General features: G+C 45.0%; 1 protein-coding gene across 2 annotated transcripts in view; it reads right to left on the reverse strand.

Moving 5' to 3' along the window:
* Positions 1 to 1,245: 1,245 nt before the first annotated feature.
* Positions 1,246 to 12,605, reverse strand: part of Efhc1 (EF-hand domain containing 1) — a 35,518-nt gene continuing 24,158 nt past the window's right edge. The window contains exons 10-11 of one of the 2 annotated variants that reach the window (XM_028868074.2): positions 3,143 to 3,353; positions 1,246 to 1,487 (exon numbers count right to left, since the gene is read on the reverse strand). In XM_028868074.2, coding sequence (XP_028723907.1) covers positions 1,416 to 1,487; positions 3,143 to 3,353 — 283 coding nt within the window. In that variant the 3' untranslated portion in view covers positions 1,246 to 1,415. Of the gene's footprint in view, positions 1,488 to 2,062; positions 3,071 to 3,142; positions 3,354 to 12,605 lie in introns of those variants that run through there. The other variant, XM_037199805.1, reaches the window with a different exon arrangement.

Raw genomic sequence — 12,605 nt, forward strand, 5'->3', positions numbered from 1 at the left:
CACTAGGCTGGTCTAGCACTCACTGTACCAAAGGCTCCCGGGCCTGGGACAGGACTGGATGGAACAGGTAAGATAAAGCTTGGGTAATGTAGACGGAAATAGATTTTCTAAAGTACTTAAAAATCAAACTTCAAACAGCTAGAAATGATGGCAGGAAACAAAACGTGGTTTCTTCCTGAGACAGCCTGGAACTGAAAAGGAACCCCTTGAACAAGCTAGTTAGATGTGTCTTAACGCCTTGCCAAAGGCAAAACCAGGGAGGCCCCTTGGCAACTTTGAGAGGACCGGGGCATTCTGGTCCTGTATGACTTCCTCCCGACCGCTGCATGTTTTGGGTGGCTGGGAAGAATCTAGCCTGGCTTGTCAATCAGAGCTCGTTAGAAAACCAGAAAGTGCTGCTAGTCTTGCCCCACACATCTTAGAGGTGAAGCTTTCTAAAAGGAATTCTTTTCTAGAGATATTGACATTATATCCCAGTAAATACACAGATCTTATGAAAATAGCACCATTCTATGTACACCACACTATTTTATATTCCATTTTTTATAACTTTATTTTTGATGGCATTGGGTCTTACACATACTATGAAAGAACTCTACCACTGAGCCAGACCTCAGGCTCCCAGTTTTTATTCTACTAATGGGCTTAGAATTGCGCCCTGCAAAGCATGTAGTGTATCTTTCAACAATACTGAGGGAAGTGGAAGGGTGGGTAGAGAGGCCCTCGGCTCCAGCGAGAGTGCTGCTGAGAACTTTATTTTCAGCATCCCAAACGCTTCCCGAGGAGTCCATCATTCCTTCCATGCTTCCTCCTTCTACATCTGTATCCACCTTTTCCAAAGAATCAGAAAACTAATTGTGTGTGCTGTGGGGTGGTATGAGTGAGTGTGTGTGCTTGTGTGGGCTGAGCCTGCCAGCTGATCATAGCTGAGGGTCCAGCTCCAGTCTGCTGGCTGCATGCTCAGGACACGGGAAGTTTCCACTGAGGGCCAGGGAAGGGTTGTGTGGCCGTGGAAAGGCAGCCAGGCAGGGGGTCAGTTTGTGTTTCTAGTCAGGTTTTCAAATTGCTGCCGGGGGTCTCCTTACTTTAAGATATGTTTTACTTGTCTATCAATCCAACTGTTAACCTCATCCCAAGCACCGTTACACACATATTGAGGGTATTGTTTGACGAATTCTGGACCCCCTGGGTCCTATAAGTTAAAACTATCACGGTACCTCTGCCGCTCCAAAGAAGGCCCCAGTCTTCCATTCTTTGAAAATCAATTTACTTTAGACTTTAGTAAGAGTGAAATAGAAGAGCCAAAGAAGAAGTACAAGTTCAGGAGCGATGCAAATGCTCGCCCAGTAGATACAAAGTAGATTTCTCCATGTCCGTTCAGTGTCAACAATTCATATCACACTCTCTCGTTCAGCTCAGTTCGAGAAAGCGCGAATAAAGTTATAGTAGTTAATCTTGCCTTCTCCGTGGGTACACATCCTGATTAGCTGCAAGGGAACAAACAGGACAGGTGAGACAGAGCTCCCTTCGGCTTAACTGCCAAGCACACTTACGCATAAGGAGCCCCAGGGTTTTGCCAACCCAAACAGAGTTCAGCCTTTATATCCCCAGTTGACTCTGAAGTAATCCTGTGATCCTGGAAGGTAGGTCAGACATTAAGCCCCATATTATACATAGTGAAACCACAGCAGTAATATTCACGTTTAGAAGGGCGTTGTTATTATCACACACTTTCCTTTTTTCTTTATCTTCTGAGGCAGTATCTCACTTTGTAGCCTCCATTGGCCTTGAACTCATGATCTTCCTGCCTCTGCATCCCAAACTTTGGGGATACAAGCATGTACCAGCAGACCCAGCTTCAAAATACTTTTTTTTTGTTGTTGTTGTTGCTGTTTTTTGAGACAGGGTTTCTCTGTGTATGGTACCTGTCCTGGATCTCACTCTGTAGACCAGGTTGGCCTCGAACTCACAGAGATCTGCCTGGCTCTGCCTCCCAAGTGCTGAGATTAAAGGCGTGAGCCACCACTGCCCAGCCAAAATACTTTTATTGCTATATTCAAATATAAATATTTTGCCTTCTCCCAAGAACTAAACACCCCTAAACTGCAGGCTCCTACTGTTGCAGCCTAATGGAAGATCTAGTTATAGCCATGCTTTCAATGTCCCCTGGACTCAACAGTGATGGTAACAGTGATTGGCTGCGGTTGTCTGTACAACATCTGCCTTGCCCAGCCTCTACATTCCACTTCCCAATGGCTGCATTTCCTTTCTCATGTCCGCTCCCATGTCACACAGTATGAATGACTTGAAAATAAAAACTGAATTAGCCATGCTGTCAATCAAAGACTTCTAGAGTAAATAGGTATTTAGCCCACGTGAAGAAGTGCCCTCCTCTCATACTCCTTGTCAACATTCTGTCTTCAAAAAGACCAAACAAGACCCTCCGTCCTAGTTACTTAACCTAGTTACTTCAACTAAACCATTTCCTAAATGAACCTTAATTTCCAAACGTTCCCTCTTGCTTGAAAACCTTCGGGAAGGTCAATAAAGCCTCCGTGTTGTTAATCAATGAGTAGGTCATGATATTAAGCTAAAGTCCTGGCCAGGGTGGGGTAAATTTTGTTCTGACTTCCAGCAAGGGTCCTAGCCATCAAGATTTGTAGCGAGTAAAAGAAATGCCATCCTTATTTAACAATCATAAAAGTTCTAGGAGGAACACTTCCATTCCTTCTCCCCCATCTTCAGCAAAACTTGTTACCCTACAGACACTGCTGCCTTGGGCAGGGGTCATATCAGCTTCCATGCTCATCGTGAGAGGCTGACCTTGAAGTCTCCCAGAGCCCGCAAACAACCTGTTCATTAACTTATCTTCGGGTCCCTCCTTGGCAGCTGGTGCCTCACGATCACCTACCTTCCATCTCTAACATGCTGGTCTAGCAACTTCTCTGCTATCTGTTCCCAGCCCCAGCTTAAGAGACATCCTGCAGCAACAATTTGAAAAGGAAGTTGATGCTGTGGTGTGGAAAATCCTGTCCTCAGGACAGAACGGGAGATCTGATTCTTGTAACCCCTTAGGAAGGAATGACCAGTGTTTAGTCTGTTTAGTCTGTGCAGTCAACCCAAACCACCCGTTCATACTGACCTCCTTAATCAAGGAGTCATCGACTGGGATATTAAGAGTGTCACAGACTTTAAAGAACACCTCTTTGTCCACAAATCCTGACTCCTCCTTGTCGTATATTTGAAACGTTTCACAGAGGTTATCTTTGCAGGAATGGTCTTTCAGGTGCATCTGGATTGTGTCTATCAGGGTATCCAGGTCCTGTGCCTTGGGTTCCTCCGTGGCTTGCATGCTGTAAAGAGAAGGACATGATCGGATATAAATATATTCATTCTTGACCAATCTTACCTCAGTGAGCAAAGCTCTTATTTCGTGAAATCTGGGAAGCATTAATAATAATAATAATAATAATAATAAAAAATAATAAGCCCACCAGTTTTGACACACAGCTAACCTCCTCATCAGAAGGCCTCATGTGGGACAGTGTTTGAATTATGTCCCTTCTTGCCATCAGTTAAATCACTCCACCCCAAAGAGCCAGGTCTCATATACTGCCTTTCCCAGTTTGCTATTTGTGGGAATCATGCTGGCCTCTACAGTTGCAGACAAACATTACCTCATCCAGACCCAAGTGCCTGAGTGCCTAGAAGTTATGCACGTCACTATGCAGACAGGAATCTCTCAGGGTTTTAATATTCCCCCTTCCGTTCTCAGTGAGTTTTGTGAAAGGCCATCTGTGGGCGTTTGGAGACCGCTCTTGGGGCTGGGCAGCAGTGCAGGCCTTGCGTTACTGAAACCACAGAGAGATTGGTAACAGAGTACTAGGAAGAGTGATGGCTATCCCTTCCCAACAGGACACAGTAAGGAAAAGCTCAATGTGTACTTCCTCTGAGAACAAAGCTAGTTATAAAACTAAAGAACGTTAGCTCCAACAAAGACTCCCTCATCTTCCTAAATCCTCTCAGAACAAAATACCCTCCTAAGTGCTTACACTTACGTTTCTCAGTGATGAGAAAATGGACTTGAAGATGCTGGGACCTCGTCCCGATACCACATCAGAGGCCCGATCAGAACTCGTGTCTGCCCCCATTTTCAACAAGTTTTGGATCCTCGTTCCCTCTCACCGAGGCCCTCCCTCCATGACTCCACCATGGCTTCTCTGCTCTTCCTGTGTATTACATTCAGAAACTTCACTGCTGAAAACAGTGTAGCTTGGTTCCTGGTTCACTTTGGTTTTTAACCTTCCGTTTGTGTGTGGTTGTGCACACATCCAGAAGAAGGTGTCTGGTCCCTCAGAGCCAGGGTTGGATGGTTTCGGGATGCTAGTTTGTAGTAAGGATGCCGGGAGGAGAACTCCAGTCGCCAGGACGGCATGGCAAGCACTCTTTACTGCTGAGCCGTCTCCCCAACCCTAGTTCCATGTTAACCTGAAGCTGCCACTGTGCGGTCTGGGCAGGTGAAAAGTAGTGTGATCTTCCCGGATCTCTTTTTGGAAATAAGAGACAAAAATCTAGCTTTTTTTTTTTTTTTTTACATAGTCTTACTGTGAAGTTCTAACTGGCCTAAACTATATAGATAAGGATGGCCTCCAATTCATTGAGACTGCCTGCCTCTGCCTCCTGAGTGCTGGGATTAAAGGTGTACACTACTATGGCCAGCTCCTAGCAGTGAATTTCAAACAATACCTCGTGAGAAAGGACCGTGGACTGCACGGAAAAAAAGAGTTCACTAGACTGATCAGCCTGAACGTCCAAAAGTAGGAAATGAGCTAAATAATTTACACTTTAATCACGTGATGCAGTCACGATGAAGCCACTGCTGTGCTGCAGGAGGAAAATGTGTTGTTAGTGTGAGCGCTGGGGCCCTGATTTGTGGACAGAGTGCTGGCTCCGGTAAAACTTACACAGGTATAAAGACTGATATTTGGATTTTCTTTTTTGTTTAAGGAAGCTGCTTTTAGAAAGAAAAGACAGAGTGTGGGGCTGGACTCAGCAGTTAAAAGCACTTGCTGTTCCTGCAGAGGCCATGGGTTCTGTTTCCAGCACCCACACGGTGGCTCACAACCACATGTAATTCCAGTTCCGGGGGATCCAGTGCCCTCTTCTGGCCTCTATGGGCACAAGGCACCCATGTGATGCACGTATATACACACAGGTAAAACATACTAATGAACAAGTACTTAAAAATAAATTGAAAAAAAAAATAACAAAAACACGGGCCTGGAGAAACGACTCAGCAGTTAAAAATGCATCCTGTTTTTAAGATGACCTGAAGTCAGTCCAGCAGCTCAGCAGCTCAGAACTCCAGCTCCAAGGGAAGCCAACACTCTCTTCTGGCTTCTGGGCCCTGCATTCACATGTGCAAACCCTCTCACGGACACATACATAAAAACAAAACTAAATCTTTTTTTTTTTTTAAATGAAAGTCATAGTCTAGCTGGGTCGTGGTAGTGCACACCTTTAATCCCAGCACTCAGGAGGCAGAAGCAGGTGGATCTCTGAGTTTGAGGCCAGCCTGGTCTACAGAATGAGTTCCAGGATAGAGCCAGAACTGTGGAGAGACAGAGAGAGAGAGAGAGAGAGAGAGAGAGAGAGAGAGAGAGAGACAGACAGACAGACAGACAGACAGACAGACAGACAGAAAGCCATAGTCACCTGTGAAAGAGAGGGTAGAAGTACATGAAAAATGTGAATGTAATGTTTACTTAAAGCATTAAACTATTGATGCTTCATAGAACATTCTAAGATATCTGAAATGTTCATGATAGACTGCAAAAGCCAGTAAACAGCCCTCAAGAAGTATTATATTTTTATATGAATATTAAACAACAAAATATTAGAAGCAGTCATCTCTGGTTTATGAGTGTTTTGCTTACTTCAGCTTTTGTAACCTAAGTTTTATTACCTCTGTTTTGTTTTCCTTGTTCTTGTTTTTGAGACCTCTCACTATGTAGCCCATGCTAGCCCTTAACTCCCGTCCCTCTGGCAAAGCTTCCAAGCACTGGTATTACAAGTGTGTACCACCAAACCAGGTTTACTCCCTTAAAATTTAAGCAGATATTACTGTTATAGCAAGGTCAAAACAATAAGGGTCCTAAAATTCCCCCAGTATAGAAAGGGCCACTTGAATCACTTATTACAGAAGCAGAATATGATTATCAGATTCATATAGGCAGGGGGCCATTTTAGTGACAGGAAGCACCCAAACCTCCATCTCCACATGCTCTCAGGAGGTAAGGTCTCCTGCCTGTCGCATATCTGAATATATGACTGAAGTTATAATTTTATATCAGATCATTTGGGGGAAAGACAGTAGCTCTCTCTTCCCTGAAGAATCCAGACACTCATTTCCTTCAAACAACAGAGAAAACACCCATGCAGCATGGCAGAAATGTGGGTGGATGGTAACGGGTATGACGCTTAACTCACGCCAAAGCCCCTCCTGGATACCTGAGTGGGTGCGGGTGTTCCAAAGCCCCTCCTGGATACCCGAGTGGGTGTGGGTGTTCCAAAGCCCCGCCTGGGTACCTGAGTGGGTGCGGGTGTTCCAAAGCCCCTCCTGGATACCCGAGTGGGTGTGGGTGTTCCAAAGCCCCGCCTGGGTACCTGAGTGGGTGCGGGTGTTCCAAAGCCCCTCCTGGATACCCGAGTGGGTGTGGGTGTTCCAAAGCCCCGCCTGGGTACCTGAGTGGGTGTGGGTGTTCCAGAGCCCCTCCTGGGTACCTGAGTGGGTGCGGGTGTTCCAAAGCCCCTCCTGGGTACCTGAGTGGGTGCGGGTGTTCCAAAGCCCCTCCTGGGTACCTGTGTGGGTGGAGGTGTTCCCTAAGGGCCGGCTGCTTCTCCGAACTGCTTTTGCTGCTTTTTTTTTTTCCATAGATGCTTTACATAACACTTTAAAATATTTTGACTCGTTTCTATTTCAAAATTAATTTAAGTTTTTGAATATCATTTAGATGTTTTCAAATGATTATTTTCCTAAAACCAGTTTATTTTGTAGTTTTTTAAAGTGCCCCCCCTTTTACAATTGAATTCACATACTGTTTATATTTTTTTCATACAAGAATTTAAATTGATGAACTGTTGGTTGGTTTTGTTTTTTTCTTTTTTCTTTCTTTTCTTTTTTTGGGGGGGGGGCTTGGATTTCAGTAGAGATGTATTTAAGGCCAGAGTTCTTCCCAATATTTGATTTTTCTAGTATTGGTCTGGCAAAGTGTTTCATGGCGGAGGCAATGAAATTAAAAAAAACTTGGTAGGTTTCTGGTAGATTCTGGGAAGAACTTTTTAAATTTTAATGAATTATAGTTTTGTTTGGTTGGTTGCTTTTGTTTTGTTTTCATTTGTTTGTTTTTTTGACACAGGATCTCATACAGTGCAGGTTGGCTTTGAAGTCCTGCCTCCAGCTATTGTAGTACACGAAAAGCATAAACCAATGGGAGATGGTTTCCACTGTTACTGTTGTGGGTACCAAGTGCAACCTCACTGACAGTCTGCATTAAGTCAAGACAGGTAGGGATACTGAAAATGAGAGATCGGAAGCAAGAGGCATTGGAGGGTCAAACTAAAGAACACAACAGCTTATTGGATATGGTTTAAAATACAAGGGTCCTGTCAAGGAGAGAGAGGGCGGAGCTAACCTGCGTTGACAGCCTCTTCTCTACCAGGCACTGTGCTGGTGATTCCCACATCATCACAGCTCATTAGCTCAACCTTAGAGGAGAATAAGGAGACATAAAGGGAGGGGGAGCAGGTGTGCTGGGAGAGGAAGTGACAGATGGCTTTTCAGTTGTAACCAGCATTTCAAAAGATACTGTAAACAGACAAAAAAGAATGCAGACATCAATCCAGGAGAATGGCTAGGACAGAGAGGGACTCACACTGTATCATAGAGAGTTGAGGAGGCAAGCAGGAGGACAGATGAAGGATCTTGAGAAACAGCAACCCGGACAATGTAAATTGAAGATGCACCTGACAGGTTCTCAGAGGGGGGACACCAGACTCTGACTCCCCAGATCAAAGCAAAGGTTTCCAAAGGAAGGTGCTAAAGAGTAATTCATACTGTGTGTCCACCAAACAAGCTAACCGGGAGGGGAAGAGTCAGGAAACTGTGGAACGGGCCAAATCTAGCTGACAACTGCTCTTTATTTGGAAAGGTCTATTGGAACACACCTGCTTTTATTCGTTTACCTTTGTCTGTGGCTGCTTTCATGCTGGAAAGGGTGGGGTTGAGTATTCCCAAGAGATGCTATGACTGAATCACTCAGCATCCGAGCCTCTGCAAACAAAAGCTTGCCAGCCTCTGCTCTAGATCACAGCCCCCGATTGTCTCACATATTTGCTTAAGCTAGTATTACTGTCAAGTCTAATGCAGGGGACAAGCGCAAATATCTGCTCAACTAATGCATAAGTGAGACGATTATGTTTGAAAACCATCAATGACCTTCAAGAAAGCAATTCATGAAGAGTGTCTGGATTCTCAAGCAGTCAGGGAGAAAATGATCACAGATGCACAATAGAAGCCTTGCATTTGGAGAAGGTGAAAGAGGATGATCATGTGGACGTTCTGAAGTAAAGACGGGAGACCGGGAGAAGAGCCCACTGGGTTACTTTATCTCACATTTGACTTTTTTTTTTTTAAGGCTTACCTGTTTAATGCATGTATGTTTTGCCCATGTGGGTGGACAGAAGAGAGTGACCAGGCCTGTGGAAGAGACATGTGCAGGGAGAAGTGAGGGGGGGGGGGGGAGAAAGGGAGAGCAGGAGAGAGGAGGGCATCTGTGCCCAGCTTTTTAAGCTAGGGGAGTGACTAGGAATTCTAACAGAGACTACCTGAAAACACCAAGGGAAGAAGGAAGGATGAAAGACTCACTGAGTAGGAAAGGGGGTCCACCTGAAGTTGAAGGGCACAAAAGAGTCCACTAAAGAGAGGATGTGGTCTGTATACAGATGTGTGTTCATGCTGGCCATACAGTCAGATTCTGGGATCAAAGTGGCTTCTGAGCCACGTGCATGTTTTTATCCTTAAATCTGAGTTCACAAAATTGCAAAGAAAGGCCTAGAGAGGTGGCTCCGTGGTTAAGACACTGGCTGCTCTTTCAGAGGACCCAGGTTCAGTGCGCAGCCCCCAGATAACGGCTCACAACCATCACAACCAGGACTCCATTTCTAGGAGCTCCCATGCCTTATTCTAGGCTCTGGGTACCAGGCACGTACATGGTGCGCAGACATATGTGCAGGCAAAGCATCCATACATATAAAATAATCATTTTTTTTAATTGCAAAGGAGATCCCAGACTCCCTAAGAACTTCAAGCTGAAATCAGTATTCAGTTAATTTCCTGTGTGCAACACCAATTTTCTGGCCCAGAGAAAACAATGACTAACTGCTTAAAAATCTGTCCTCTTGGAATTGTTACCTACCATAAAAATACGCAGACCTAAGCCGAACAGTGGCTTTAATCCCAGCACCGCACTCCAGAGTCAGAGGCAAGCGGATCTCTCTGAGTTCAAGGCCAACCACTGACTGCAGAGTGAGTTCCAGGACAGCCAGGGCTACACAGAGAAACCCTGTCTCGAACAAAACAGAAGAAAACACACAGGCCTGCTGATTCTTGGGAACCTCTTGAGATTATTAGTTGAATGAAGGATGTGCACTTCCTATTGCAGGGTTCGTTATAGATTGGGATAGGTAAAGGGCCAACGCGGGAAGGGCTTGAGGACACAGGAGTGTGACCTCAGGATTTATGTCATCTTCACACATTTCCTCTCACAGAGAACAACTGATGGATCTGAGGATGGGAACAGGGGCAGCAGCAGCCCTCTTCGTCCAACACCTGCTCTCCCTTCCTTTTATGGCTATAGAGGTCTGAGCCCTCATGTACTTTTCCTCGTTGCCTGATATAAAATGAGGTTTTGCTGGTAGCATGCTTGAGCAAATAGCTCCCAGGGTCTGCTGGTATTTGCACAGACACGGGAGAATAGAAGGGGACCCTTTTGAGAAGGAGCTGAATGGAACATAATGGCCATGAATACCAAGTGGGCCCTTAGTGCTCACCATGCCGCCTCCCACTTTCCTGGACAGCCACACTACTTCAGTTCTCACGAGCCAGGGTGGAAAGACCGGGCAGTGAAAGGGAGAAGAGAGAGAGCAAAAACCCTCGGGTACCTGGATTAAGCCTCTCACCGAATGGCATCAAGTCACCGGCAAAGGCCTTGAAATTGCATTTTTGAAAAAAAAAAATCTCACAAGATACTGAACAGGTTTATAATCCAGACATGTGCCTTGGCTCCGTGTGACCTATGATATAGTAAGAATCCCTTTGACCTTGCGGGGCCTGCGGTTTGGTCAGAACTCCTTTCTTCTCTTTAAACGTTTATAGTGCATCTCATAAACCACTTGATAACCTCAGTTAATAAGGAAGAGTTCTGTTTATTTATCTATTTACTTTTGCAACTCTGGAGATTAAACACCAGACCTTACACATGCTAGGCGAGTTCTCTACCTCTGAGCGACATCCTCAGTCTCATTTCACTTTATGTTCGAGACATGGTTTCGCTAAGCCCGTCAGGCGCTCCTTGAAGATGTGAGCTGCTAGGCCACAGGCCTGTGCCCTAAAGTCTGGCAAGGAGGGTTCTTTAGAGAAAATAATTATGCCAAAATATTTTTAGTTAATCTTTCAAATCCTTTGAGTAATGTGTTTTTAGTAGCCACTACTATTAATATATTATATTATAATTATACCAATATTAACATATGCACTATTATTAATATACTTAAATATGACTCTCCCCTCAGAATCCTGGGCCCTCCCTAGACTGTATAATGGTCCATTTCTTCAAACCTCTCCTCTGTCCTCCTTCTCTCCCCCTTCTGCCCTCTCCTCTTCCTCTCTCCCTCTCTCCTCCCCCTTCCTCCTCCCCATGCTCTCTCTCTTCTCCTTCCTCCCTCTTTCTGTCCCTCCTCTATGCCTTTGCTAAATCTACATAAAACCTCTCCTTTCATAAACAAATCTCAGCTTTGCTTCACACCGACTGGCCTGGAAATTCTTTTCATCAGCCTGAGGTTCTGGCTGCCGCTGAGCAGAGGACCCTGAAGAGAGCTCCCCAGGCCGCACAGAATACTATACTAGCTGCTCCCCTGACACAATGACAACTTTTCCCCACATATAACATCTCTGGAATTAAGATACATTTTTCAATTGATGGTGAATATACATTAGAATTGGTCCTATTTTTTCTGTTGCTGTAGTAAGTAAAATAACACTGTATTTTAATTTTTAGGTGTTCATTTTCCTTATGTTTGATATATAACCTATGTATTCAAACGCAAAACACAATTTTCAGCTGACTTTACCTCCTCTGCTAGCTACGGTCCCCTTTCTCTGTCCTCCTTTGAACAAACCTCCTCGTAAACACTGTGTGTACATTTTATCTAGAGTGCTGCCCATCCTCTCTTACATCTACCTCTTTTGAGCTTCCCTACCTAACTCTGCTGGAAATCGCACTGAAGTCCTCAGTCCCCTGCATAATGCTAGCACACACCTGGTTCTATTTTATCTCCTAAACATAAAATACACTCCAAACCCAAGTCTCTACTACACTCCCCTAACAAACTCCTTTACCCAGTTCTCACTGTCCCTATCTCAGTAAGTCCGTCCTGCTGCTCAGGCCCTGATCTTAGAAGCTTCTTTAACTCTTCTAGTTCTCTCACACACCCTGTGTAACTTATCTTTCGTCGCATTGGCTCAGCCAATTAGATCACGTCTTCACTTCTCTGGCCTTCATGCTCTGCCATCTCCTACAGTATCGTTTCTAATCTCCCTCCCGATCTCTCTCGCACACCCTCTTTCTCTTCCCTCCTGCTCCTCCTCAAGCTCACATAGCTCAGGCTGGCCTCAAACTCTCTATGTAGCTGAGGCTGGCCTTGAAACTCTTGAGCCTTCTAACTGTACCTCCCAAGGGCTAGAATTAGGTTTGCACCACACGTGTGGCTCTGACTGTAGTATCAACATGGCAGCGGGCTAGTCCTTCAAAAGCGTAAGGCCGACCCGGCTACTCTTCTACTCAGAGACTCCCAGTGCAGTCCAGCTCCTCGTTAATTTTCCTTTGCAGTTTTTTTCCCCCATTAATTTTCTAATTTCATCACTTATCCCTCCTCATCTCACTCCCCCTGGCCACTCTCACTGGTCTATCCAGTTACTTGAGCATGCTAAGTGGAGCACGCTACCTGGCAGGTTCTGTACTCACCAGTCCCGCATCTACACAGCTACCGAGAGAACTTGCATCCCTTCAAGGGTTTGCTCAGAGTTGCCCTCTAACGTGGCTCCCCCCTGCCAAGCAAGTGCAAATCACTGCCAACCTCCAGAAATGCTTGCCATGTATATTTGCCTTATTTTTGTATGGTATTTATCACTGATTATCTTGTATGATCTACTTGTAGTACTCTCTATCAATTCCTGTTTAGGTCAGTCCAGGAAGACCGCAATTTCTTATCTATTTTGTTTACTGATCAGACCAGTAGCCTAGTGATCACATCTGAAGCAGATATGG

This window comes from Peromyscus leucopus, chromosome 16_21, assembly GCF_004664715.2.
Source record: "Peromyscus leucopus breed LL Stock chromosome 16_21, UCI_PerLeu_2.1, whole genome shotgun sequence".
NCBI classification, from domain to species: domain Eukaryota; kingdom Metazoa; phylum Chordata; class Mammalia; order Rodentia; family Cricetidae; genus Peromyscus; species Peromyscus leucopus.